General features: G+C 38.8%; 1 protein-coding gene and 1 pseudogene across 6 annotated transcripts in view; one reads left to right on the plus strand and one right to left on the minus strand.

The window, feature by feature from the left end:
* KLHL32 (kelch like family member 32) overlaps positions 1–27847 on the plus strand; it is a 181833-nt gene that overhangs the window by 43865 nt on the left and 110121 nt on the right. For all 6 annotated transcript variants that reach the window (XM_074333324.1, XM_074333320.1, XM_074333319.1 and 3 more), the window contains exon 3: positions 4592–4772. In XM_074333324.1, coding sequence (XP_074189425.1) covers positions 4592–4772 — 181 coding nt within the window. The remainder of the gene's footprint in view (positions 1–4591; positions 4773–27847) is intronic.
* On the minus strand, positions 6822–7913 carry LOC109453598 (large ribosomal subunit protein uL18; annotated as a pseudogene).

Below are 27847 nucleotides of genomic sequence, written 5' to 3' on the forward strand. Positions count from 1 at the left end.
TTACTGGGTGATGACATGTGGCCAGTGAAATGGTTGCCCCCTGGCATCACTAAAAAGCAGTGTGCTCGCAGGAGTCTGAGGCTTCTCATGCTGTACCCACAGAGGCTGGTCCCTGTGAGGTACAGGCAGCTTGAGGAGGTGCCCGAAGCCCCTAGAGAGTTCAGGTGGAAATAAGTGAGGGACACATCCCACTAGGAACTTGGACACTGTCCGATAGAACCATAGTGCCAAGCATATTTATAATGAAACATTTTCAAGTAGCCACATTTTTAAAAAAGGCAAAAAGACACAGAGAAAACGAAGTGTAGCTATGTAGTTTAACCTATAATATTATCATTTCAGCGTGTGATCAATATAAAATTATTAATGAGCTATTTTGCATTCTTCTCTTTTTCACACTACATCTGACATCCAGTGTGCATTTTACACTTACAGCACGTGTCAATGTGGTCTGCCCTCATTTCAGCGGTCAACAGCCACAGGCTCTTGCATTGGACGGTGCAGGTCTAGGGGATCCCTTTGAGGAAGGGCTATTGGGATTGCCTTTGGGAAGTCAGGTCACCCTCTGCACTCACCTGTGCATTCTGAGGTGGCAACATTGCTTTCATGGAAGACCATTCCCAGGACAACACTCAAATCTGTATGCCCTTGGGAAATGTGCGTCATGTTTTATGTTTTTTTGTTTTTGTTTTTGTTGTTCCCCAGTAATTTAGGAAGTTTTAGGAATATGATTTTCCTTTCTTCTTCTGCGTTTCCCACATAATGGAAGAACGTTGATCTAAGTTGGGAAGGTTTAGTGAGCTAATTTGGTGTAAGTTATAGATGCCAAGGGGCTGAGCCATTGCCATGCATGTGTCTGCTCCCCATCTTAATGTAAACAGGAGAATGAATTACATTGTATTCTTGGTGATAGGTTATCACAATGTCTGATCACCTCAAATGCCTTGATTCACTCTCCCTGGTTTATGATTGTTGATTTTAAATGAGCCTACCTTCCAGCTATGTTCTGTGCCCCCAAGTGCCTTATCATTTAGACGGTTGAGGTCTTTTGTCATTTACATTGGAGAGCGAGAGGGAAGTTACTTTCGGAATACAATAATGATTTGTTGATTAATAGGCCTTTATTTCTTGCCAAATGTTGAAGTATTTGTTTCTGCTCTTAAGGATTCCTAACATATTGGTTCCAAAATATTTGGTATCTTGTGCCAAGTTTTGACTTAAATATTTAGCATGTTGTTTACTGTAAGCTTTAATATTTTAAACCCAGCTGAATGATCCAGTGAAATTTTGCAGCATCACAATTGTTTCAGAGCTGAGCCTTTTCTTCTTCACCAAATTTCAGTTTACAGCTGTTCTTTCCATGGCAAGATTTATTCACTGTCAATAGCCATCTGAAATGCAAATACTAATTCAGTCTTAATAAAAGGACGTCAATTGTGACACTGCATTTGGAAAATGAGTAAGGAAACAGTTTAAGGCAATTATTTTAGTATATTTTCTGTTCCACTACAGATGAAATTTCAAAATGCATTTATTAAACATTTAAGGTGACATTAAAAGAGAGAAGAGTTATGAGAGTTTCAAATAAATTTTCTAAATAATAAAATCTATTTTCCGTTCCAAAACTAATCTTACAGTGCAAAGATAAATATTTTGATACATGATTTCAAACATTTCTTATCACTATTTCATGTTATGTTCATGTATAGTATTTTTAAAAGGCAATGCTGATTTTGAGATTAACTGTGCATTACATATATATATATATATAATTAATATGGACCTTGTGATTTCTTCCCCTTGCAATCAGATTTTTGAGATATTCTTTACAGATTATCACTTTTTCTGTTTTGTCTTTTTTTCTTTTTTCTTTTAAATAGGAGAATGAATTACATTGTGTTCTTGGTGATAAGTTATCAAAATGCCTGATCTTGGACCTTCAGTTTTCTTATCTGTAAAATAGAGATAATTACATTACCTGCCTCATAGGATTGTTATGAATATTAAGTGAATCAATAATTATAAATCACTAAGAATAATTCATGGAACATAGTAAGAGCTTTGTGTTTATAAAATATATTAAAATGTCCCTTTTTTAGGAAATATTTTTCAAACACTATTTCAATGCTTTACTTAGCTGATAAAGTACAGAGGGCACTCTCAGTATTTCTGTTCTCACCTCCTCATTTCTTTAATTGAGCCCTGCTAATTAAAATCCATTTTAGGCTTTGCACAGAAACGTGTATTAAAAAAGTTATTTATGCTTCTAAGTGCATTTTCAATTGCTTATTTAAAAAGTCTGCTGATACCTAGAGCCCCTATATGAATATTTGATGACAGGAATCATTTCAAAACTCACTGCTGCATATTAACTGAAAATAATCCTCCCACCTTCCCACGAGAACTTCCTGTCTCATCACCTCCTGTCAAGTTTTCTTTTTCTTTCAATAGTTCTGACATTTCTGAGGCTCCCCAGTCAATATGTCCAATAAAGCTTACTGGCTGCGCGCGGGCACTTCACACGAAGCATTTGGTTCACTTTAAGGTGGTATGATTTGTGCTGAGTTGTAATTTACCAGCCAACTGGCACCACAGGCTGGACAGAGCCCTTCAAATAAATTAACCATGCAGTTTGGGCCAGTGGCGACTCCTGGCTTTCCTAAGTGGCTCTTTCCACTCGGAGGGAGAGGGATCAGATGCAGGCATTGTCAGGATTGAAGAGACAGTGCTGAGACATCCCCGTGATATGTTTACTCAGCTTGGAGAAGAGTCCACCGGCCTCACGGCCTCACACTGGGGTTAATGGCCCTTGTTCTCCTTCTGGGTGTGAGTTCTGATGGGTGCAACTCACCCATCTTAGTCCAGTGCCAGTTTTGAGATTTTAGAGCACTGTGGAGATTTTTGTAGATCAAAGCTGGAATTGTCCATAGCTAACTACAAATCCAGCTTGTGTTTTGTGTTTATGACATTGCCTTTACGTTATTTTAGGAAGATCTGGAGTTCCACCTAGGAGTTTTGAAAAGACATAGGAAGAACACTTTAGAATGGGGTAGGGAATGAAGGGGGGAGTTTCACAAGGGATCAATTTAGCAATTTCAAAAAAAACAGAACAGGGCCGGCCCGGTGGCTCAGGCGGTTGGTGCTCCATGCTCCTAACTCCAAAGGCTGCCGGTTCGATTCCCACATGGTCCAGTGGGCTCTCAACCACAAGGTTGCCAGTTCGATTCCTTGACTCCCTCAAGGGATGGTGGGCAGCGCCCCCTACAACTAAAGATTGAACACGGCACCTTGAGCTGAGCTGCCTCCCTGATGGCTCAGTTGGTTGGAGTGTGGGCTCTCAACCATAAGGTTGCCAGTTCGATTCCTTGACTCCCTCAAGGGATGGTGGGCAGCGCCCCCTGCAACTAAAGATTGAACACGGCACCTTGAGCTGAGCTGCCTCCCTGATGGCTCAGTTGGTTGGAGTGTGGGCTCTCAACCATAAGGTTGCCGGTTGGACTCCCACAAGGGATGGTGGGCTGTGTCCCCTGCAATTAGCAATGGCAGCTGGACCCGGAGCTGAGCTGCACCCTCCACAACTAAGACTGAAAGGACAACAACTTGAAGCTGAACAGCACCCTCCACAACTAAGATTGAAAGGATAACAACTTGACTTGGAAAAAAGTCCTGGAAGTACACACTGTTCCCAAATAAAGTCCTGTTCCCCTTCCCCAATAAAATCTTTAAAAAAAAAAAAAAAAGAAGAAGAAGAAACAAAATGAAAAAAAAAAAGAACAGAACATAAAATTATAGAGTAATTCATAAATCTAGTACAATGATCACATATAGACATTGACGGCTGATAATACAGATATATTTTACTTTTAGCCTTACATGTTTTTCACTAACAGTGTCATTTCTATTGATGTTCTCCTCGTGGTGCATAATTTCCCAAGTGTTATAATAAGCCATCAGGGTTTAATTAACTGCTTTTTACATGGAATGTTCACTGGCAGCCATTTTTTCCTTAACCAGTATTGCTCACTTTTGTTTTACTTGTTAATGGAGTATTGAGTCCCGTGGGGAGATGTGGTAACTTCCAGGGTCTCTGGTGTGTCATGCAGGCCCAGTGGAGTCTGTGCTGGATCCGAGCATGGCAGTGATCACGTTCTGAGACTGTGCTAATCCCACACAGATGGTACAAACCTAGAGAAGGAAATGGAGAGTTTGGGAGGGGGTCACAGAGTGGAAAGAGCCCCACACAGATGCACACACATCCAGATACACATTCACTTGGAGATGTACACACACACCGAGGGGACAGAGGCCTGGAGACATGGGCCAGTCCACAGACACAGGGACACACACACACACACACACACACACACGTTCAGAAGGAGAAGCACTAGTAGGAAAGGGGATGAGGAAAAGAGAGAATTAGAGAAATGGAGAGCAAGAGCAGGGTGGAGGGAAAGAAAATGGGGGAATCAAAATTCTCTCTGCAGTAGGGCCGTGGTGCATTCCTTAAGTTGGTGCCAAAGGAGGGACGGAGCACGGGGGCAGCCTGCTCTGGTGAGAGGACGAGTGCTGATCTGATTGCTCTCATTCATAGTATTCAAGAAATGCTGACAGGCCAGAGGCTCTGCCACTCGGAATCTCACAATGACACTGTCCTGGCCGCGCTGAATCAACAGAGAAGTGATGGCATCCTCTGCGATGTCACCCTGATTGCCGAGGAACAGAAATTCCATGCGCACAAGGCGGTCCTTGCAGCATGCAGTGACTATTTCCGGGTAAGCCAAGGTTGTTTGTTTCTCTCTCTTAAGATATCAATGCACAGAGGAGGATGAAGTTTCCTGAAGTGTCATGTAACCATCAGCCAATTAGATGATAGTCCCCAGAGCCAGTGATGTTGGGGTCCTTTCCTGGGCAGAATGAAATTTGGGGCCCCTTTGGGATCCTCTCATGGCTGGATATCTGCACGTCCCTCCAATGGGACCTCCGGACCTCTCTCTTGCCTTAGAGCTGAGGGGCGTTTGACACTTTATCACCATAAGAGAGTGGCATTGTAGTGTTCCATAATGGAGGGGTGGAGTGGGCTGGGGATAGGATGTTTCTAGATTCAGATCAAAAGGACAATCAGTAAACAATTTGTGAAAATAAACTAAGTCCCTAAATATATGTAGTGTTTCGGATTTTCTATGCCTGTTCTATGCCTGTGTTAGTGCTTTCCAACTATTTGCTCCCAGGCCAGAGATGCAGTTGGCGTAATGGACTTTTATGTGGGTGTCCCTGTGGCAGAAGGCGGCGTGTTGCCTTGTTGAGCAGAACTCTGGAGTTTGATTTCCAGTGGCTAATGCGATGTGCCATGTTGGTTTGTTTTTTCCTTTTCCTTTTTTCATTTTTATTGTTTTGAGGATGAAATTGTACAGTATGGTTATAGCTGGTCAAATGTCATTTATTTAATACTTCCTGTGATTTGGGTGGTGGAGAAGGGATTTTAATCCTCACAACAACTCATTTTACAAACACCTACACATGCTATAAAAAGTCAACATTTTACATATATGGAAACTGAATCTCAGAAGTTAAGTAATTTGAGATAACTCAGAGGTTAAGTAATCAGTCACAGAGTTCCTAAATGGCAGATCTGGAATTAAAATCTATCTGACTCTTAGTGGCATGCTATTCTACTTCTTATATGGATATAAGAAAGAAAATCTGGACAATTATTCACCAGAATATTTTGAAACATTGATTTCTGAATATACATTATTCTTATTTAATTTCCTTTTGAATGTTATTTTGGTTAATAATTTTAAAACAGCATACAATCTATATAAATGAGGATATAAATGTAATTGTGAGTTTTTTAAAATTCCCCTTGCCAAAGTCTCAAAATAATACAGAAACCAACTTAGGCCCATGGGCAATTTATCGGTTTATTTGTATATTTCCAATAATAATCTTGTTTTTGATGTTTAGGAGACAATGTCATCTGCACTCAGTTGCCAACTAGTAGTTAAAGAGAAATTTCAAAGATGCCAAATCATAAAAGAAAGACTTTTTAAAAAAGTGTTTTAAATGTGATGAAACCTAGTCATGTAAAGGATAAAGAAGTAATTGCTTAAAATGTCTTTCTAAAATTAAAAGTAGGAATTTAATTCTAAACTGAAGAAATGAAGCAGAATCTCTGAAGAGTGACCTTTCATTCCATTAATATAATGATACACTCTCAAATTGTTGGGCATTAATCTTTAGAAAGGTGGGTTATGTTTTTCAGAGGGCTTTTCAAACAACACGCTTTGGGTTGTTATATATAACATGTGCACGTTATATAATCCGAGTTTTGTCTTCCTGCGGACCGTAATATAACCCTCTTGGTGCTTAGCTTCTCTCAGGTCTTCGCTGGTTGGGTTTTTAATTTGATTTTGGGAAATGGTTTGATTTTGTGCATGTGTATATGTGAGAGAAAGAGCATGTGAACAAGTGCATGCATGGGAATGCAAGAGAGTTGTTGGCAATTAACAGTGTTTGCTGCTATTCCCGGTTTTTCATCTCTTTCTCTGCAATGCCCCTGCACTTGGTAGGTTGTACACAGCCAGTGCCTCCTTTATGATACCTATGTTATAAAGCCTGTAAAGAAAGATTTATTTTTCCCATTTTGCATATAAGGAAACTAGAATGCAATATGCTTAAATAACCTGCCCAAGGACTGCCAGATATTGCATAGAAGAGCTAATTATCACGCACTGGAGCGTCTGTCTCCTTGAGTACCATGCTGGGCTTTTTCTTTTTTTTCCAGTTGCTTAATAAGTTTATTATTGCCTATATGAAAAATCTTCATAGAAAACTTGTTTGGTTTATTAGCTCTCAGCAGCCCGTTCCTGAGCTCTGAGGAAGCTGGCCTTCTTCTGCACTACCCGATCTTTCTTCTGGGCAAGCGACATTTTGGGATGGTTCCACCTCTTCTTTTTAACTTCTTTCTTAGGCTTCTTCTCATAAACTGGATTCTCCCATATAACACCATGAGCTTTCTTATACATCTCCTCCATCATGTCTGGAGTGACGTTGTTCTTTGTGTATTGAGAGAATTGTTTCTTGTAAGCATCTTCATCTTCTTCCACTAGATAACGCATATAATCTGCGACGTTCTGGCCTATGATGTGTTTCCAATGTACTTCTGCATTGAATTCCTTGCTTTCTGAATCATAACCAGGGAACCATTTGGTATTGTGAGGGTTAGACAAGCCTCCATCCACAGCTCCCTTTCAGGGCCCTGAAAACTTTATTTCCAGGGTAGTGCTGGCAAGCCCTGCATCCAAATAGCAGGTGAAGGCACCAGGTTGACCATCAATGCTTTCCACATTGTATTCATCTCCAGTCACCTCCACTTGGCCTTCGTAGATCTTGTCCATGCCAAACGTATTGAGAAGACTGTAGGCCAGCAGCAGGCCAGTACAATGTGCTGCAGCATAATTTGTCAGGCCAACCGTCATGCCATCCTTTGGGAGTTCATGAGCATAAGCTGCACAAACTATCATATCTCCTTCTATATGGGCATAGCAACCTGACAAATGATGTCTCTGTTGGTCACCTGAACGATCATCCTATATTTGGGTGTGTTGTACTTATTTTTATCCTGGATTACGAAGCATTTCCCGGTGTAGCAATCAGTTTTACCTTCACGGCATCTTCTAAATTTCACTTGGTATCTCTTGAAATAGGCCTTATTCTTGACAACTTTAACAAATCCCATCCTGGTGAACAGAGCCCCGCGTCCGCGGCTCACCACGGACCTGCAGGCCGAGCTCAGCTCCGGGAGAGAAAAGGAAGCTGGGCTTTTCCCACTGAACCACATGTCCTGCTGGATTCATACACAGCTCCTTCAATTTCATGATCTGTGTGTGAGATGCAAATTAGGTGACTTGTGTATTGATTGCTCAGATAGATAAACCGAAACAATGTTGGAACAGTTGGCACTTAACTTTTTGCTAGGCAGTGTGCTAAGTGCTGGAGTTACAATATTTAACCAGACATAGACTGAGCCCTAAGGATCTTGTAATACTGACATTATACTGGGATGAGTTTTTGCCTTCTACGATGCATCTTTTGTTAGCTTTTGTTGCAGAACAAACCACCCAAAACTTAGAAGTGGGGTAGTTCCTCTGGTCTGCCACTTCCGCTGATCTTTGCTGATTCATTCTCACATCAGCAGTTAATTGGAGAGTTGGCCGGAGGTCGGATGATCTAAGTCGGCCTTATTCACGTGTCTGGTGATTGGTAGGCTCTTGGCTGGAGGGTAGGGGACACTGGGCATGTATTTCTCATTAACAGGCAAGCTTGGGACTTTTCATAGGACAAGTAAATTCTAAACACAGCAAGAGCAGGCCTCAGTGCACAGGTGTTCTTGAAGTTTCTGTTTGTTTAGTGTTCACAAGTGTCCAATTGGTAAAACAAGTCACATAGCCAAGCCCAGAGTCAGTGTAAGAAGATGTACCAAAGGGTATGGATGCAGGAGGGGGAAGAATTTGTGGCCATTTTTGTAACCTACCACTGTCAAGAACTGTCGAGGATCTATAATTTATCCTATGTGCAAGTCAGAAAGTTCGTCTATCACAGTTTCATAGATGCTGGTAGAAGACCTGTGACTCCTAAGGTGGACACAGCGACAGTTTATTACTCACTGTAGCAGCAGTATCTGAATCTCAGCTTATCTGCACCTCTTCCCTGAGCCCCAGTTCCCACAGGGTGACATGAAGAGTAGATTGCGTTATGGGAGAGGCTCATTGAGCTTAGGGAACCCGAGTCTTTTATAATGGGTAGGAAACATGTCTGTCCTTTGCTCTGGAAACAGATATTAATGTATTGGACCAGCAAGCAATGCCTGCCCTTAACCTCTGCAGAGACACTGTATCGTTCAGGATTGTAAACAAAACTGTCCTTTGCTCCAAAGGGAGATACCACTCTGTCATCCAAGGCTGTTTGCTATAGAAACATCCTTGAAAAGAGAGTTCAGAACAAAGGACAGTCAGTGCCTCATTCATAATACATGCAGAAATGTAAGAGACCCATGGAGAAGTACCTCCCAACAACCACCTGCCCTAACTAGAATTATGTTTGTCTTCCTGTGTCTTATGCTGTACCACACTGAAACATCTGGAAACAGTACCCTGTTTTAGAAATTTGTATACGATCTCTCACAAGCCTTATAGTGTTGCCTCAGGCTTAGTAAAATGCTCAATAAATATTCATCAGGTGAATGAAGAAATGTTTTCTAATGGTCGTGGAGTTGATGTATATTTTAATTCTTCCTATCCTGCCTATAGAAATATGGATTTTTTTCTTTCTACTGAGACCTATTCAAATTAATTAAGTACTTTAATGTAAATAGATTCTTGTACTCTGTGTTCTGCTCTCTGGCAGATTATCATTCTGATTCAGGAAAGGTGGGACTGCACGAGTGAGGAGAAGGCCCAAGATTTTATGTAAACTGTTCCTTTACATTGAGAAAGGAACAGGGTTGGTATCAGCTTTTCTTGCTTAAAATATGAATAATGAGCAGTTGAGCACAAAGTACTGTGACCTCTTGTGACCATCAGTATTTTAAAAGACGGTGAAAACATATCCTTCCGCTAAGTAAGAAGGATTGTTAAGTGACTTGAAATTAGGTTTAATATCAGTGGTGTGGGCACCACATGGCATTAGTCAAAGGCTGTAGCCGAGTCAGACCAGGGACTTCTTTTATAAGCATGTGAAGCAGCGGTGGAAGGAAGACAGGGAAGAGCTTAGGCTTCAGATCTGAGTTTGAAAACGGTGGCGAGACCTGTGTCTCTTTGGTCGCCACTGTTTGCCACAGTCCGTGTTGCTATAATGAATATTTGTTGGGTTATTCACCCTCTTCACTATGTATTCTTTGAGCAGAGACAGCTCGTCTTACTTCTGTGAACCTGTGTTGTTTTCATTTGTGAATTGGTGATTATCAAGCAGCACCGCTCTCAGAAGGGCTTGATACAGAGATTTAAATGAGACGGTTATTTCAGGCACTAAGTGCTGTATCTGGCTCACAGGAGACCTTCAGTAAACCTTAGCTGTTTCACTTCTTGCACAAACTTGCGACTGATTCCTGCTCACGCTCCGCCTGGCTGCGTGTGAGAGGAGAGGAGAGTTCCTCCTTAGGCTCATCTGGCTGGAGACTCACTCACCTTTTGATGGGTCAGCATAACTTTTTGCTTCCATCCTTTCATTTTCTGAATCTGACATCTCCTTCTTGCTTAGAACTTTCTAGTAGCCATCTAACTTTTCTCCTCTTTTGGTTGTCCCTTTGCAAACCATTGTGCAGATGAATACGTGGTACTTTCACTCTCCTGCTCAGGTCTTCCTTCCAGAGCTCCTCACTGCCTGTCTGCCAGACTCCTGGAGGGTGCCTTCATGCTGTATCTTTATCATTCATCCTCATTTTTGTTCTCTCATCCGTTAATTTGATGTTGCAGCCATACTGTTCTTCAAACACACTCCATTCCACCTGAGGGACTTTCCACTTCTCAGCCTTGCTGATGACCAGTCCTTCCACCTGTAACTTCCTAATCTTTTCTTAGTCCACCCTGTGCATCTTCCAAGATATATTATAACCAAAAGGTGTGAAGCCCTTCACAGAGGCTTCATCCCCTGCCATCTCCCTAAGTTTATATTCAAGGCCCCTCCTTTTCTGAAACCTGAAAACTGTAGCATGTCTCTCTCAAGCAATTAAAGATCAACAAAATAAAAATGCAGCCTATGGAATGAGAGAAGGTAATTGCAAAACACATATTTGATAAAGGGTTAATATCCAAAATATATACAACTCAACAGCAAAAAACCCCCCAAATAATCCAATTAAAAAGTGGCCCGAGGAACTGAATACACATTTTTCCAAAGAAGACATACAGATGGCAAACAGGTACATGAAAAGGTCCTCAATGTCACTAATTATCAGGGAAATACAAATTAAAACCATAGTGAGATATCACCTCACACCTGTTAGAATAGCTATTATCAAAAAGACAGGAGATAACGAGTATTGAATAGGATTCAGAGAAAAGGAAACCCCTCACACTGTTGGACTATAACTTGGTACAGTCACAATGGAGGTGAAATAGTATGGAGGCTCCTCAAAAAATGAAAAATATAACCACCATGTGATCCAGAATTTCCACTTCTGGGTATACATCCAAAATAAATTAAATCAGGATTTCAAGGAGATATTTGTGCTCCCATGTTCATTTCAGCGTTATTCATGATAGCCAAGATATGGAAACAATCCAAGTGTTCATCCATGGATAGATAAATAGACAAAGAAGTTTGTGTGTGTGTATGTGTGTGTGTGTGTGTGTGTGTGTGTGTGTGTGTGTTTATATAATGGAATATTATTTACCCATGAAAAAGAAGGAAATAATGACATTTGTAATTACATACCACGGGAGCATTATGCTAATGAAATAAGTCAGAAAGACAAATTTGTATGATCTCACTTACAGAAGCAGAATAGAATAATGATTGCCAGGGACTGGGGAGTGAGTGGGTGAAATGGAAAGATGTTGGCAAAGAGTACAATCTTCCAGTTTTAAAATGAATCAGTTATGGGGATCTAAGGTACAGCATGGTGACTGTAGTTAGCAGTGCTGTATTGTAGACTTGAAAATTGCTAGAAGAGTAGGTCTCAAAATTCTTACCACACATACAAGACAAATTGGGTGATGGATGTGTTAACTAACCTTATTGTGGTGTCATTTTATAATATATACATGTATCACATCATCATGTTGTACACCTTAAACTTACACCATGTTACATGTCCATTATATCTCAGTAAAACTAGAAAACAAATTTTAAAGGAATTAAAGATTATATATTATGTGTTACAGCCCCTTTCCCTGTAACTTCTCTGAGCAGGACTGACTAGCTGAGGACTAGTGAGGTTTATCAAAGTACTGTTACACAAAACTGAATGAGGACGTGTTGACCCAGACGTAGCAGGAGAAATTAGGGGCCTTATTTTGAGAGTGTGTGTGCGTTGGTGTGGGGACAAGCGTGCTTCCTGTCCTCTTTTCTGTGGTAGTCCCTCTGACTATGGGGGGGGCACCAAAGTTGCCGGGCCCTAACGTGGGCAGCCCTGGGCTGCGGGCCAGTCTGTAGCTCTGGAAGCTGTTGTTTAACATTTGCTGTCTCCATCTTAAATCTCCATGAACACCTACATTTCTGGCCAAGGAAGCAGATGTCTTTGCTGCCTAACATAGCTTCGCATATGTGATAGTAAAGTGATTCAAATATGACATTTTTGAAAGTTAAATATTTGAGCATCATTTTCCATTAGAGCCGGAGTATGCTCTGCCTATGTAGTTTTCAGTTTTGAGAGAAGACGGATAAAGCCCATGATTAAAAAAATAAATAAATCTGTTTCCTTGTGTTTTTCTAATCATACTCTCCAGTCACTGCTTGGCTAAAATTGCATAAAAGGCCATTACATGAGCATATAATATATAATTAGGACTAAAATTTTTTTTTAATTCAATAAGCATTTGTCACACGCCTACTATTTTCTAGACACAGAGTGAATTTATAGTCTGGTAGGAGATAAACAAGTGAACAAATAACTACAGTATAGTGTAATTGGTTTTAGGGGTTTGGGGTGGTGTTTTGGGCCTTGGACCTTGTTTTTATCCTCTTCCTCTCTCTGACATTCTCAATTAACAATAACAAAATAATAATAACGACCACTAACGGAGTATTTACTGTGCTACAGGCACTTATCATTAGTGCTTTCTGTGTATCAACTCATTTTGTCCTCGAAAGAAACCTGTACGATAGGTATCATCGTCATCTTAAATACAAAGAAAAGGACGCCCAAATTTAAATAGTTCACACTAGGGGCATGAAGAGCTTTTAAATAAGAGCCCATGAAGGCCTAACCTTAGCAAGGAGCAGGTGGCTGGATAGAAGGGGATATGAGTGAGGCGTGGTTTGGAGGTGGTCGAGTGATTGGGACATGGTAGGGAGAATCCACAGGATGTTGTGATGGATGGAGAGGGAGAGGAGAGGAAAGACTTAGGATGAATGAGGCTCCTGGCTTGAGGATCAGGGGAAGTGGGGGGGGGGGGGGGGCTCACTCACCACAGTCCTGAGGTATGGAGGGTGCTAGAAGAGCAGCCACAGGCGTTTTGAAGAAGCTGTGCCACAGAGGGAGCAAGTGAGGAAGGCTTACATGAGGACTTTCTTTAAGTCCCCGTGCAGGGGTGGAGCCAGTGCCTTTTTCCTTTCCTGATCATTGCATCCCTCGCTCACTGCAGTGCCCAGCGCCCCGCAGACCTTCCTTCTCCCCTGTTACAGTCTGATGGGAACAGTTTCTTGCCGTGTCATGCGGATGGGGCCACACCAATCCCCTCCTCCAAAGTTTCCCCCTAGGAACATCTATTATATGTACAATGTGTTTCACACCTTAGTTTGTCTTATTTTCTAAGAAGGTTTCCTGGAAAGACTTGAAGATAACAGCACTGCTGACAGGAAAACGTAAATGTAAATGACAGCGTTGTCGGGTTCCTGCTGTCTCCTGTTTGGTGGTTTTATAGACTCTGCATCAACATTTCTGAGTCTCAGAAATCACTTATGTATAAGACATATTGTGTTGATCACATTAGAGATAAACAACAACAGAACATTGACGGTTGATTTGCTTCCAGCCGCCAAGCATGTAGCCTCCTGCCTTTATTCCTAGCCCGCTCCTCCGCCTCCATCCATTCTGGGAGTCCCCAATGCTTCCAGTGAAGCTGAAAAAATAAAATGAAGAATAAAAATGTACTTTGTAAACCATCAAGTGCTTTATGAATAGTAAGGGACATTTAACAGTTTTTTTCTCTCGTTCAGACACCCCTGCACAGCTTTATTCTGGGCAAATCCTGAGCAGTCCCTGGTTTCACTGCTGTAATTAGGATTCACTCATTTGATCTCCAGGAATGTTCTCACAATCTGATTATATAGTCCTCAAAAAGAGAATTTGAGCTGGGAGTAACTTAACTAATCTTCTTTTCAGGAAAAAAAAAATATATATATATATATGAATACAATAATAGCAAAATACTCCCCAAATCCTCCATACACAGGGTAATTATTTAGTTTATCTTTTTGATGTCACTGTGAGCATATAAATATATACTACTGCCCTACATAGCACAGCATTACTCTGCAGTTATTGGTGCGTGAGCATCACTAAAATTAAATTCCATTGTGTTCAATAATTTCCATAGTTTATCTTACACAGGCCTCTTCTGTGATTAATTGCTTTGCTTGAGGCCAAACAAGCCCTGCTGAGTTCTGTGGCTATTGGGTGTTTATGCAGCAAGGGCAGCATTGCTCATTCTTGCATATTTGCACTGTGCTGTGTTCTTTCCTTTCCTGAACAGCTGCATTTCATGTGTCAATCACACAGGCATTCTTATAGTACATTTGAGTTATGCATGACATGGTAAACTGATTCATTGTTCTCCATCAAAGGAATGCTTGTTTTAACATTCGATTTCATAAAATCTGTTCACAGAAATAATTAAAAAGTAGAACAATGTCTGTTAGGAATTAAAGAGTACATAATAGCTAGAGAATGAGATTTTTATGGGCTTTGCAGATACCATGAAGACCCCACAAGGGGTCTTGAAATGTATATTTCCTTTTTGGTTTGAATTTCGATGGCAAAACCATCAAGAAAATAATTTATTTGTTGGTTGTAGTTATCTGTTTTCACTGTATTTGATTACATTTTGAATCAAAGAAATGGTGACAGTAGGAAAAGTTAAAAATCCAATATTAAGACTATTTTATCCCTGCTATAATCTTTTTCTTGATGATAAATTTATTTTACTTTCTGCAACTGTAAAATAATTTACCTCTAATATTTTTATTTAAAAGTTTTAAAAACAGTTCCATTTTAATTTTCTTAGATTTTTGCTTAATATTTAATATTTAATGTTATTTAATATTTTCAATACAGTAGCTATTGCTACTTCACAAATCAAGGTGCTTCTTTATTAGTACTTCTTAATGTGGTAAGAACAAATTAACTTCGTGGCTGATAACAGACATAGTTCACTACTCTCTCAGTTCGATAGACATTTACTGACGATCCAATATATGCAGAAAAGTTTGTGCTGGATATTGCAAATGGTATAAAAAACATCACTGCAGTTTCTGCACAGGAGGTGAAGGTTGAGACCTCAGAAGTATGTGAAATTGCACCTCAGGAGGGAAAAGGAAGAACAGGAAAAAAAAAGTCTGTGGTTAGAGCCTGAAGGATGCCTTTCCTCAGGTGGCAGAAAGAGAATAAGAAGCTGGCTGAGGCGACAAGAAAAGGAAGCATCCAAGACATATAAAGAAAACCAGCATGTACATTCTAGTAAAAGCCAGCAAAGAGTTTTAAGAGATTGACATAGTCTGTAGCAGATTGAGGAAGAGGCAGAAACATTCAGTGTTCTTTAAGAATTTGGTTTCAGTGGAGTTTGGGAAAGGAAGCCCGGATCTAGGGGATGACATATGAAAATGATGATCAGTGCCACGCGTGTCCTGCGGACCGTGCCAGTCTGCGACATGCTTGTTAACTGTCCACACAGATGAGCTATTGAATGTAAATCAGCCATGTCAGGAAACACGGTTAGTTCAACTGGCATTTTTTCACAGAAAGGCTTTCTCGAAGAAGTAGCAAGTGAGCTCATTTGTGTCCTGACAGGGGTTTCTTCCCTTGTCTCCATGGGTGAGAGGCAGCTTGCAAACAGCCGACTTGAGGAGCGCTGATACACTGATAAGGTTGATACATACCCCATTCCATTTTTGTTTTTAATTGTTTATCCAGCTTTATTGAAATGCAATTTTCATATAACACTGGTAAGTTTAAGGTGTACAGTTTCATGATTTGATGCATGTTTGTATAGTAATAATAATGACATCTACCAAAAAATAGTCTCATTTGATTTTTAAAATAGCCCTTTATCTAGATGTTTTTATCCCTGGTTAAAAAACCAGGCACATGATAGTAATTGACTTGCATAGCTTTAAATATTTGGGTTTCAACTCCCTGGGGAAAGAAATTGGATTTTTTTTTTTTGTCCCCTATAGGATCTAGCAAAGTGCCTGGAGCATAATAACACAATTAATGTTTTTGCGGAATGAATTAGTGAATAAATAAATGGTTTTAAAGAATGGAGAGAACATTGGCATGGAGTTATCTGGGGGGCTTCTTGGAAGTGGAGAACCTTAGCCACACAATATAATATCCAGGAGGGCTTTCCAGGCTGGGGAAGCATTAAGGTAGCCCTGGAGGTGGAGAGCAAGCAGAAGAGATCACGATAGTTCATCCTGTTTTGTGGCAACTGTTGTGCCAGTCAGTTACTTATTCAGCTGCATTTGACTGACATGAACCAGATGTGATAGTTACTCCCACTTAGCTGTAAGAAAGTGGACACTGAAAGAGGTTGGGGAAGTGTCCTATCGTCCCCTAGTTATCAAGTTGTGGAGCAGCCATGCACAGCCAAGGCTGGGAGATCTGAAGCCCAGGTGTTATCACGTTGTTTTCCCCCATGGCACATGGGGCCCTGTCCCCTTCACTCCACTGGCACATGGAGGTGTGTCCTGCCATGAGCTCTGTCTTGTCAGTTCCCCTGAAAGCATGCGGGGCTGAAGGAACTGCCCGGACTCCTTGAGGCTGTTGTGTTCTTGATTCCTTGACATGCTTCTGTGGCATCCTCAGTTGCCTCTAATAATTTCACTTTTAAAAGTCTCACATAAAAAAAAAACTTAAATGAAAAAAATGAGTTATACAGCTTAAGAACAAGAAAGAGAATATATCTTGCACTCTAATAAAGCACCCACATTTTTGTAAGAGAATTAATTATGGAGGCAGTACGCTTTAGACTGAGACCGATCTGGTTTATAACAGCTTCGTTCATATATTTTCTGACTGTGTATGTCCTTGTGCTAAGTTTCATTTTCTCCTCCAGCTACTATATAGGTAGGCGAATTCGCAATTACTTCATAGGGTGGATGTGGGAATTAAATGAGATAATAAATGTCAGGTGCAAACCACGGTTCTGAAACATACTGGATGCTAAATTGATGGTTCACTAGTATTGGTGGTGGTTTTTATTTTCCAAACAGAGGTAAGAGTTTTGGTTTTTAAACCAAAATTCTGCTAGGAAGCAACATTGTCTAAGGCTATTCAGCAAAGACAATTTTTGCCAATTTTGTCTGTACTTTAGATTTCAATGATTCTTTTATTTTGAAATTATTTTTTCCCAAGGCTGTAGGTTTGAGATGTAAATCTTTAATTTTTTGAACATACTCCGAGCTCTCCATCACCCAAAATTCCCTTCACTGTTACTTTTTAGGATTAACTGTCCATGCCATTTCCTCCACCTTACTTTATAATCAAGGGTTATCGTAAACATAATTTAAAATGTTTGGAAAGTTGTTTATGGAATTAAAAAGAATGTGAGATGTTCCTTTGCTTTATACATTACGAAAGGGGAATTTGTGAGTTTTGTTGTTGTTGTAGGTGCTAGCTTACTGTTTGAATAGATTTTTGTATCCCACGTAAATTTCCTATTTGAGGGAAGTGGAATGAGATCTTGATGGACAGTAGAAAGGAAGGCTGCCTATATTTCATGCTTACACCTCCCCAGAGTATCATACCATCATACGATTTCATATTCAAGAGTGGTTTTAAAAGTGTGTAAGGGTTTCCTTGACCTTAGTCCTAGCATCTTAAAAATGTATACAGAGGTTAGAGCCTTGCGGTAAATTGTATTCCTCATGAAAAAGCTTTGATACCACTCTGGGAGGCTGCTGTGTTTTCAGGCTGCAGCAAGTGAGGACTTCTGTTCAGCCTCATCCAGAGGAAGACGAAATAAACAAACTGAGATGGCCCAAACAAGTTACAGGTTTTATTCCCCTAGACTTTGCGGGAGAGAAAAGGATTGGGCACTGGTTTAAAAACATAAAAGTGAGTGTATACAAAACTATTTATGGAGCACCCTATGTTATACTCCTGGCCCATGGAAGATTATCAGTAAATGGAAAGGCAGTGGAAGCAATGATAGCAGCAGCAGAACGGGTCGAGAGGTAAGGGCAGTGATTACAGAAGCAAAGGTGGTGGGTCCCGGTCGGGCTGGTGAACAGGGCTGACAGTGTTAGAAGAGTCAGGACTTGTATGTATGTCTATCCCTCCCTCATCCCTCTCACCCTCGCTGAATACTCAGCCCTGGGCTTTGCACATAATTGGTGCATCAAATATTTTGTGAAACATTCATTCAAATCATCAGAAATATTTTATAAATAGTCTGTAAGGTGCTTTATTCCCCTGAATTATTTCTGATGATATACCATCACATTAACTTAGACACAGAATAATTTATTCCTCATCTTTCCTCAATTTTGTGTATGCATGAGTGAAGAAAAGTACTGTAGAAGTGTTTTCCTAAAGGAAAAAAATATCTGTTAATATCCTGTTGTATATTACATTTTGGTTCTAATGTTGAAAAAAAAAATCCAGATGGCCTCAAACCTTGCCACTTAGGGAAGGAATAACAATTTTTTTTAGGTCTAAAAAAAGTAACATAGAAGAATAAAAGGTACATTCCTTTAATCTCTTATGAGACTTTATTTTCTTTCTTTTTCTTCTTCTAAGCAGGAAAACAGTCATTTGTTTCCCTGAGTCTTTTGGACAGCAAGTTAGAAGTTTAGAGTAGCAAGGTTACTGTTTTTCATGGGAGATTTTCCAGCAAGGCAAAGCAAATATTTATGAATGTGTGGAAGTATTTTCTGGACCGTAACTCCTATACCTGTATATTCTGCAGTTTGCTTATAACAAGATTCCACTTCTATCCGGTAACCAAGAAATTCCCAGTGGAGCTTTATTGTATCTTGTGTCGAGGTGGGGATAGGAGGAGAGACACGCTGGGAAACTGCGTTTATCCTGTGCGCTGTGATTTCCTTGCTAGGTTATTCATCTCTTGTCTCGCCAAGTCCACATTAAATTTCATTAGGCCAGCATTTGAGGTCTTATAATACAATTTCTGTTTTTCAGAATGTTAGACATGTTCTTTTTGAAAGCTGCAAGATGTTGAAAATAATATGAGCCATATCTTCATGTTGTAGGCAAAAGTCAGCTTTAAGAAGCTTTGTGATAAATCATCTAGCAAAAAGAAAACAGTGAATTATGTCCTAATAGTTAGAATGAGAGAAGCTTTCTGATAGTGATGACAATTAGGAATTACTCATCACAAAGTATATGTGTGGTGGGAACAAATCTCAAAGCTATAATAATAATTTAAAAAAATCTGTGCCTTTTTACATAGTGAATTTTTAAAAAAAATCACTTTAAAAGGGCAAAGAAAACTCTCTAGTTATAAAAATGTTGAATTCCTTTGCCATAAACTTTAAAAACTATAAACTCTTCTAAAATCCCAACCCACTGAAGTATGCCATATATATATACATATTTCATATATATATATATATATCTATATCTATATCAACTCAGGGTTATATATATATATATATATATATCAAGTCAGGGTTATATATATATATATATATATATATATATATATATATATATATATCAAGCATCAGGAACATTGCAAATCAATATCCCAGTTATATAAATGTTAAAATAAAACTATTTGAAGCTTCTTAGTATAAAAGAAGATTAATAGTGCAAGGATTGGCCAGAAAATGAATATATCCCTTAACTAAGGAAATAATGATTATTATGCAAAGTCTGAACATGAAAGGTGAGATAAACTGCCATTCACTTAACATCTTGTATATTTGTTTACTAACCTCAGGACTCTGTGTATTGACATCCCTTATCTTCATTTAATCCTCCAATAACTTCAGATGTATGTGTTACAACAACTTTACAGATGAGGAAATTGAGCTTGCTCAACGTGGAATGATTTAAGATCACACAACTGCTACTGTCAGAGTCCAGATCCCAGCTTAGTTTAGGTCCGCTTTCCTCCGGACCCCCTAAATTTTCCATGCCACTAAGCTGTGTGGACCTCAGAGAATGTTCTATTTAAGGGTGCCATTAGCTACGAGAATTGTGGTAGGCAGAGTAATGGCCCCGAAGATGTCCTCATCCTAATCCCTGGAGTCTGTGAATGTTCCCTTACATGGCAAAGTGACTCTGCAGATATGACAAAGTTAAGGACCTTGGGGTGAGAGATCATCCTAGATTATGCAGCTGAATCCAGTGTAATCACGAGGTTCCCTAAAAGATGGAAGAGGTCGTCACAAGAGTCAGAGAAGATGTGCCATGGAAGCAGAGGTCAGAGTGATTGGATTGCTAGCTTGGAAGGAAGGGGCCGTGAGCCAAGGGATGCTGCAGCCCCTAGAAGCTGGAAAAGTCAAGGAAACAGCCTTCCTAGAGCTGCCAGAAGGACCATGGCTGTGCTGACACTTTGCTTTTAGCCCAGTGAAACCCATTTCAAACTTCTGATCTTTAGAACTGTAAGATAGCTGCAGTGAACTTTTCCTTGATTGTGTGTGTGTGTGTGTGTGTGTGTGTGTGTGTGTGTGTGAATTTTCAGATGTGGTTTTATTTACCATTCTGTAGCCCTGACCTCATAGGTGCCACCTGATCATTTTGGGAAATGACACCCGATCATAGGTCTCAGATTTGAAGAGCAATTAAACTGCATATAGAGACCATTGTACAAGAAGTAATTGGGTTCCTTTATCTCAAAGCAAAATATTGATATAGAAAACTTAATTATGATGATTATTATTTTTCACTGTGCCTTCCTCAGCACCATAATTCAAAAGCAGCCCCATTTTTAATGTTTTAGCGTTGCCTTGTCAATAACAAGCGATCACATGCCCTCAAATGGTGCGTGACCAGTGAGTTTTGTAACCTTAACCTGTAGCGATTCCATGACGTTTAATTTTGTGGGAAAAGGACACATATCTCCCTATCCTTTAAATACTTGAAATGCAGTAAGTGCTCTTAAAATAAACTTGACATTTTCTTGTGGAGAATAACAATCCTGGTACTTTATGAGAAAAAGATTCGTGAAGTTGCGTGTTATAGTAGAAGATGCCGATTTCAATAATCAGTGTATTGCAGCAGTTTGGTAACAAAAAAATATCCTGAGTTAGTGTTAGGTGATGCTTTTGCTAGAATCTTCTCTTTATATTTTTAACTTGCCACTTTATCTTAGGAAAATTACTTTAGTTTTTGTGCCTTGATTTCTTTGTTTGTAAAATGGGGATAATAGTACTTGCTCTGTTATCTCATTTAAAAAATGTACTGACATAGTGTAAATGGCAGTGATTAGAAGAGAATAAAAATATCTACACCAATGCCACACTTAGTATTTTTATTATTAATAAGGTTCCCAGCACACACGTGCAAACATGCACATGTACACACATCAGGTCCAAAAATGAAAGACCTATTAAGGCCTTTGAGTCTGTGGAAGGATAAAGTAACATTTAGTAAACAGTATGTTTATTAAGAAGCTATTCAATCTTTGATATAAGTTCCACAAACACCTTTAATCAGAATTTATATTAATTAAGAAAACAGCAAACTGGGAGTCAAGCCAACTTTGCAACCTTTTGTGACTCATTGAATTAGATTATTTCTCCTTTTGTCACAGATAGTATTTGTCAAAATGGATAAAGAGCTATTTTATACATTTGTTGCCATAAAGTTTAAAAGTGTGAAAAATTACCTAAGTGCCGTCGTCTTTTCCATGGGTGTTTGTATACCTTTGAGAGTACAGATGAGCTCTGGGAATGTGGGAGAAAATTTACTATCTGTAAATATCCATTTCAGTTTTATTTCTGCTTTGGGGTTTCTTTTATGTTATATATGTAACAGATTGGTATGATATATATACTCGTATGCACATATATATTGATGTGTGTGTGTTTGTGTGTGTGTGTGTGTGTGTATAATTTATAAACATACAAATATTAGGGCTACTGCTCCAAATGTGTAAGTGATGTTTGTACGATCAAAAAAAGTTTTGAGGACTTTTCACAGTAGTGAAACAGAGCACAGAATGTGACATTGAACATTCTAGCTTTTTTCTGTACTAATTAGGATTGTAGCGAGAAATGTGTTTTGGAGTCGCAGCTTTTTAAACATTGCCAGAAACCAAAACCAAAGTTAAAGGAAATGATTGACCATGGCAACTAAATTGAAAAGTTACTCCATAGGAGAGGAAAGAAGCCTCCATTCTGTAGATAACTCAGTTCCACATATAAGCATCATCAGTGCAGAGATTTTTGTCTTTGTATCCACTATAAAATCTGCACCACGTCTAACAGAGCATAGCATATAGCAGGCACTCAACTAGTAGTTATTGAGTGACCATATGAATTTGCGAGCAGTAAAGTACCAAGAAGCAACATGCCATTTTGCTTATAGTTGTAGAATAGCCATAGAAGCGTATCCTCAAGGTAGAGTTATTTTTACATGAAAGTTTTGTTCATTTTTCTCTGCTTGGATAACTATAAGTGGTGAGTGCATCTCTCATGGTGCTTTCTTTGAATTTCTGCATGGCTTTTTTTTTGTGTGTGTGTGCTGTCTGGCTATTCCTGGATCTCTTTGTATATGTTTATCTGTTTTATTCTGTGTCATTATTCTTTCTTTTTTAAAATTATTATTTTCTCTTTTTTAACTGTTCTTCCTTTTAAAAGTCTCTCCATAAGTATATATAATACACACATATACATTGGCTTTATATTGAGTAGAATTTGAAGAACATGTTGATATTTTATAAAGTAGACAAATGGAACATATTTTTATTTTTATCTGCCAAAACCCTATAATATTTAATTAACTTTAATAATGTGGGCTTTTGGATATTATTTTCGGGTAAGAAAAATGTCTTTTTACCTTTATTTTGTCAACTATCTTAATGTAGACTAACAGTCTTCATACCTAATTCTTATAAAAATACTTAGATTCATTTTTTTATCTTGGTACTTTTAATATTTAAATATTACAACTAATTTAAATTACAGCTAATTTAAATATTACAGCTCTTATGGTAGCTGGGGAATAGTTAAAATTTTAGTTAAGAAAAATATATCCTTTAAAGATTATTATGCTAAGTTATTGTATACGTATAATACAATAAGTGTAAAACTATCCTATAATAAAGCTTGAATTATTGATACAATAAAGCATAGACATATGATTCATCATATATAATGATCACACTATTCTGGTGAGATGTAATCTTTTTTGAGATTTAAGTGGTTATGAATAGATGTGCCTGCTCCACAGTCTCTTTCCCCATCTCTAAGCCAAGTGGAAAGGATCCAGAGGAAGCAGAGCTCCAAGATAAAAGACGTGTAGGCCCTGTATGACATGAGGATGGTGGTTCAGTTAGGAATGCATACACTGAGCTGTGTCAGGAGTGAGTGAAACCATGGGAAGCTGGGTATTATCTGTTATACAACTACCTAAGATTTTAATGTCACGTTACCTTAATTAATGCAGAATCATCAACAGACTCAACAACTGGATGAAACTATGATAATGTGGAAAATGGTTATTGATGCAATCAGTATAATTAATACTGAAGGAAGAAAGCTTTTTTCACTGATAGGTATGCCCAAGGAGAAAAAAAAGATACAAATAAAAGCCATGAAGAATAATAGCAATATAAAACAGCAGATATCAGAACAAGTATTTTAGTAATCACAATATACATGAACTGTTCAAAGTCATCCATTGAAGGCACAGACTCAGATTGATTAAAAATATAAACTTAAGTGTATTTTGTTTATAAGGAACATACCTCAGAAAAATGTGTTCGTCAGACACTCAGATACTAATAAAGTATATGTAATGATGTCCCAAACCAGAATTCAGGATGAACAGAATTAGAAGGGACAGAAACTTATATTCAGTGCTGACCAAACTAACAATCTCTCAAGAAGGTAATAGTTATGAACCAAAATCCATTTATAATAATAAGTCTTCAAAATATTTTAGGAAAATAATAGGATCGTAGGGAGAAATCAACAAATCCTCATAGTGGGAGATTTTTTTTAACACTTTTCTCTCTGAAACTGGCAGATCATGCTTGTACAGATTAAAAAATAATAATGTAGAGAATCTGGATAGCACACATTCTCAACACACATGAAGTAGTTGTAAAAACTTGTTGAGCAAGTCAATTCTGACCACATAGTAAGTAGGCCATAAGGAGCCCATTAGAACCAAAAATCAATGACAAAGTTATTAATCTTACCTCCTATACACTTACAGTTTTTTTAAAAAGCACTCAATAATTCATGAGTTAAGGGAAAAGTCAATGTCAAAATTAAAAAATATATATATTTAAAACTAAATAGTAATTAAAATGTTGTTCCTAAGATGGACGATTATAGCCTGGGTTCCCTGGGAAGAATGCCGTGAGACAGAGTTGAGTGCAAAGAGCCCTTGGAATCAACACCTACAGAGGGAGATGAAGAAAGCAGAATTTAAGTTGATCTTTGATGCAAGCCCAACAATAGTTTCAGCGGACTCCACAGCTGAATGCCCTTCATTCAGTGCTCTGCCGATGTGGCCAGGACATTATATTCTTGCACGGATTGGTCATTGGGGCACCCTGGGAGGAGCGTGATCTTGGATGAGGTACTCTCAGCAACTAAGGCAATCCCTGAAGAGGCTGGCTGCTGAAGTCTGCCTGCCCACAGTTCTCCCAGCATCTGGGACTGCAAAAATTCTTCATTAAAGATGGATCTGGGTAACCCATTGTAATGTCCTCTCCAAGTCTTGGCACATTTATTTAAAAATAGGAAAGATTTAGAATAATGAAGTATGCTTTCAACTCCAAAAGTTGGAATTATAAAATAAACCTAAATAAAATAGCTGGAAGGAAATAAGGATAAAAGCATGTATTTGTAAAGTAGCAAGGAAAGTTTTCTTAATGTTGTCAAATATTTTTAACTATTTTTTTAATATGAGTTGTGTAGACAAACTATGGCAAAATGTATTCAAGAACTATAAAAAGGGAAGAAGCAATGCATATATAAAAATAATAATTTGGGGCATAAAAAATGAAAAGGGTGACATTTAGAGATGAAGAAAGGAAAAATGATTATCAGAGATACTGTATAAACTTTATATCAATAAACTTCAAAACCTTGGTGAATGTGTTTCTAGGGAAAATATAAATTACCAAAATTGGACCACAGGAAAAGAGAAAAATAAAAGAAATTGGGTCAAGAAATAGTCAAAATAGCCACATACCTCTTCAGAAAGGCAATGGACCCTAATTTTTCATTTGCTAATACTACCAACACTTTACTTAATAGCTATTTCCCATATTATATAAAACTGTTTTAAAGTCTAAAAGAAAATGGGAAGCCACATACTTTATTTTATAAGGCTAGCATAATGCTATTACTAAAACACAAAGGCAGCAAAAGAAATGAGAACCATATCTCATTTAGGAACATAGATACAAAAATTGTAAATAAAATGTAGCCAAATCAAATAATTAATTTCCAATTCTGTTTTTTTTTTTTCAACTCATCAGCATCTCGATACTTCTTGTCTCTTGCAACACTTTTGGATTTCCCAGGTTTTCTTTCCACACCCTGACAGCTCCTTCTCAATAGTATTTGCTGGTTTTACCTCATCTCATCTTCTTAAAATAGGAGTGGCCTGGATTCAGTCCTTGCATTTCACTCTCTACAGCAGCTTCCATGATACTCATACTGTCTAATGACTTTACGTATATATTATAAAATGGTATATTAGGTTTCTCCATAGAAACAGATTATATATATATATATATATATATATATATATTCATTATTATTATTATTAGGACTTGGCTCATAATCATGGAGTCTGACAAGTCTAAAGATCTACACAGTCGGCAAGCTGGAGACCCAAGAGAGCCAGTGGTATAGTTTCTGTCTGAAAACCACAGGATCGAGATCCAGGAAGAGCCAGTGTTTCAGTTTGTATTCAAAGGCAGGAAAAGGCCACTATAACCGTTTGAACCCAGTCAGGCAGAGACTCCGTTATTCAACCTTTTGTTTTATTCAGATCTTCAACCGGTTGTACGAGGCCCACCCACATTAGGGAGGGCAATTTTTTATTCAGTCTATTGATTCAAATCTTAATCTCACGCAGAAACACCATCACAGATACACACATAATAATGTTTGACCAAATATCTGGGTACCCCGTGACCCAGTTAAGTTGGCAGATAAAATTAATCATCACAGATGGTAACTCCCAAATTTATATCTTCAAACTGGACCTCCAGAACTTGTATCTCCAATGGCCAGCTCATCATCTCTACTTGAATATTTAAGAGGCATCATGAATCTAATGTGTCCAAATCAAACTCCTAATTTCCTGCCACAAACCAGCTTGTTGCACAGTGTTCTCCATTTCAGTTAATAGCAACTTTATAATTAATGCAGACCCCAAAGTGCCGAGTAGTTCTTGACATGAAAACCGCCAACAGGTCTCATTACACTACTTTCAAAATATATTCAGACTCCAACTACTTCGTCTACTGCTACCACCCTGGTGCAAGCTACTGTCATCTTTTGCCGGGAGTTTTGCAGTATCTTCCTTCCTACTTAATCTTCCTACTTCAATCCTTGATCCCTTGGAGTCTATCTCAATACTGCAGCTCCAGTGATCTTATTTGAAAGCAAAAGTCAGATTATGTCACTTCTGCTCAACTCCCTCTGATGACTTCCCCTTTCACCAATAGTAAAAGCCAGTCAGTGCCTTAGTCTACATGAGTCTACCGCATCAGGCCCTTCCTCTCTTTGCTCCAGTCACACTAGCCTCCTTGCTATTCCTCAGACATGCCTGCGTGCTCACCTCAGGGACTTTGCACAGCTGTTTCCTCTACCTGCATTACTCTTTTAGAGAGCTACATGACTTGCTCCCTTTTCCTCTTCAGGTCTTTGCTCAAATCCTACTTTCTCAGAAAGTAAGACTTTAATTCTTTTGATGATAACTGAATTTTTTAAAGAAGACTATGCTCGTATATTACTTATATAACTAAAAATAGTAAAGACAAAAAGCCACCACTTAGTTTTATAACACGTTGCGTACGGCAGGGTTTAAATCCCTCGTGAAGATTCTTGTGATCCGTACGCAACGTGTTAAGCATTTGGAGTCATCAGCTCAGTGAGCAAAGCTCGTTCCCCTCTCCGGGATTTTGGATTATATTTATTCAGCAGTGACAAGGACGCCTGAGCCCATAGAGACAAAAGTAAGTGCAAAACTTCAGTGACACCTGATTGAACTTTCACAAGTAAAAGTGATTTTCATTGAAACTAACTTTGTTTTTCTTTATCCGTACAGACCTCTCTGCATAATAGATGGAGAGTGGGGGTGGGAGCCAAAGGATGGCTCAGAGACACTGGGGCACTAACTTGTCTTCTCCCCACACATGAGACTATGCATTGCTGATGCTGAGATTGAGCTAAAAAACAGGAGAATGATGATTGTACCAAGTCCCCAACATAAAACTTACTAGATTCTTAGTGGGTATGTACTGTTGGAAAGAAGATTTAAGGGCTGAATCCAAAAGACTTGTGACCCAGCAGACATTTTGCTCTTCTCTGGGTTCCAACCTGCTTCGTCTTACATGGACAGATCACCTAAAGCCACTAGGGAATTAGGAGCCAGGAAAAACTGGACACCTGGCTACTCACAAGTTTCCGAGTCCTTGGCTGATTAGGGACCTCATGTGTTAGCGTGTGGTCTCTTCCCCTCAAAATACCACAATCTGGTTTAGAAGAGGGACCTAAAATGTAGCAATAGACTTTTCTTAAGGCAATT

Source organism: Rhinolophus sinicus, linkage group LG05 (assembly GCF_036562045.2).
Source record: "Rhinolophus sinicus isolate RSC01 linkage group LG05, ASM3656204v1, whole genome shotgun sequence".
In the NCBI taxonomy this organism is placed as follows: domain Eukaryota; kingdom Metazoa; phylum Chordata; class Mammalia; order Chiroptera; family Rhinolophidae; genus Rhinolophus; species Rhinolophus sinicus.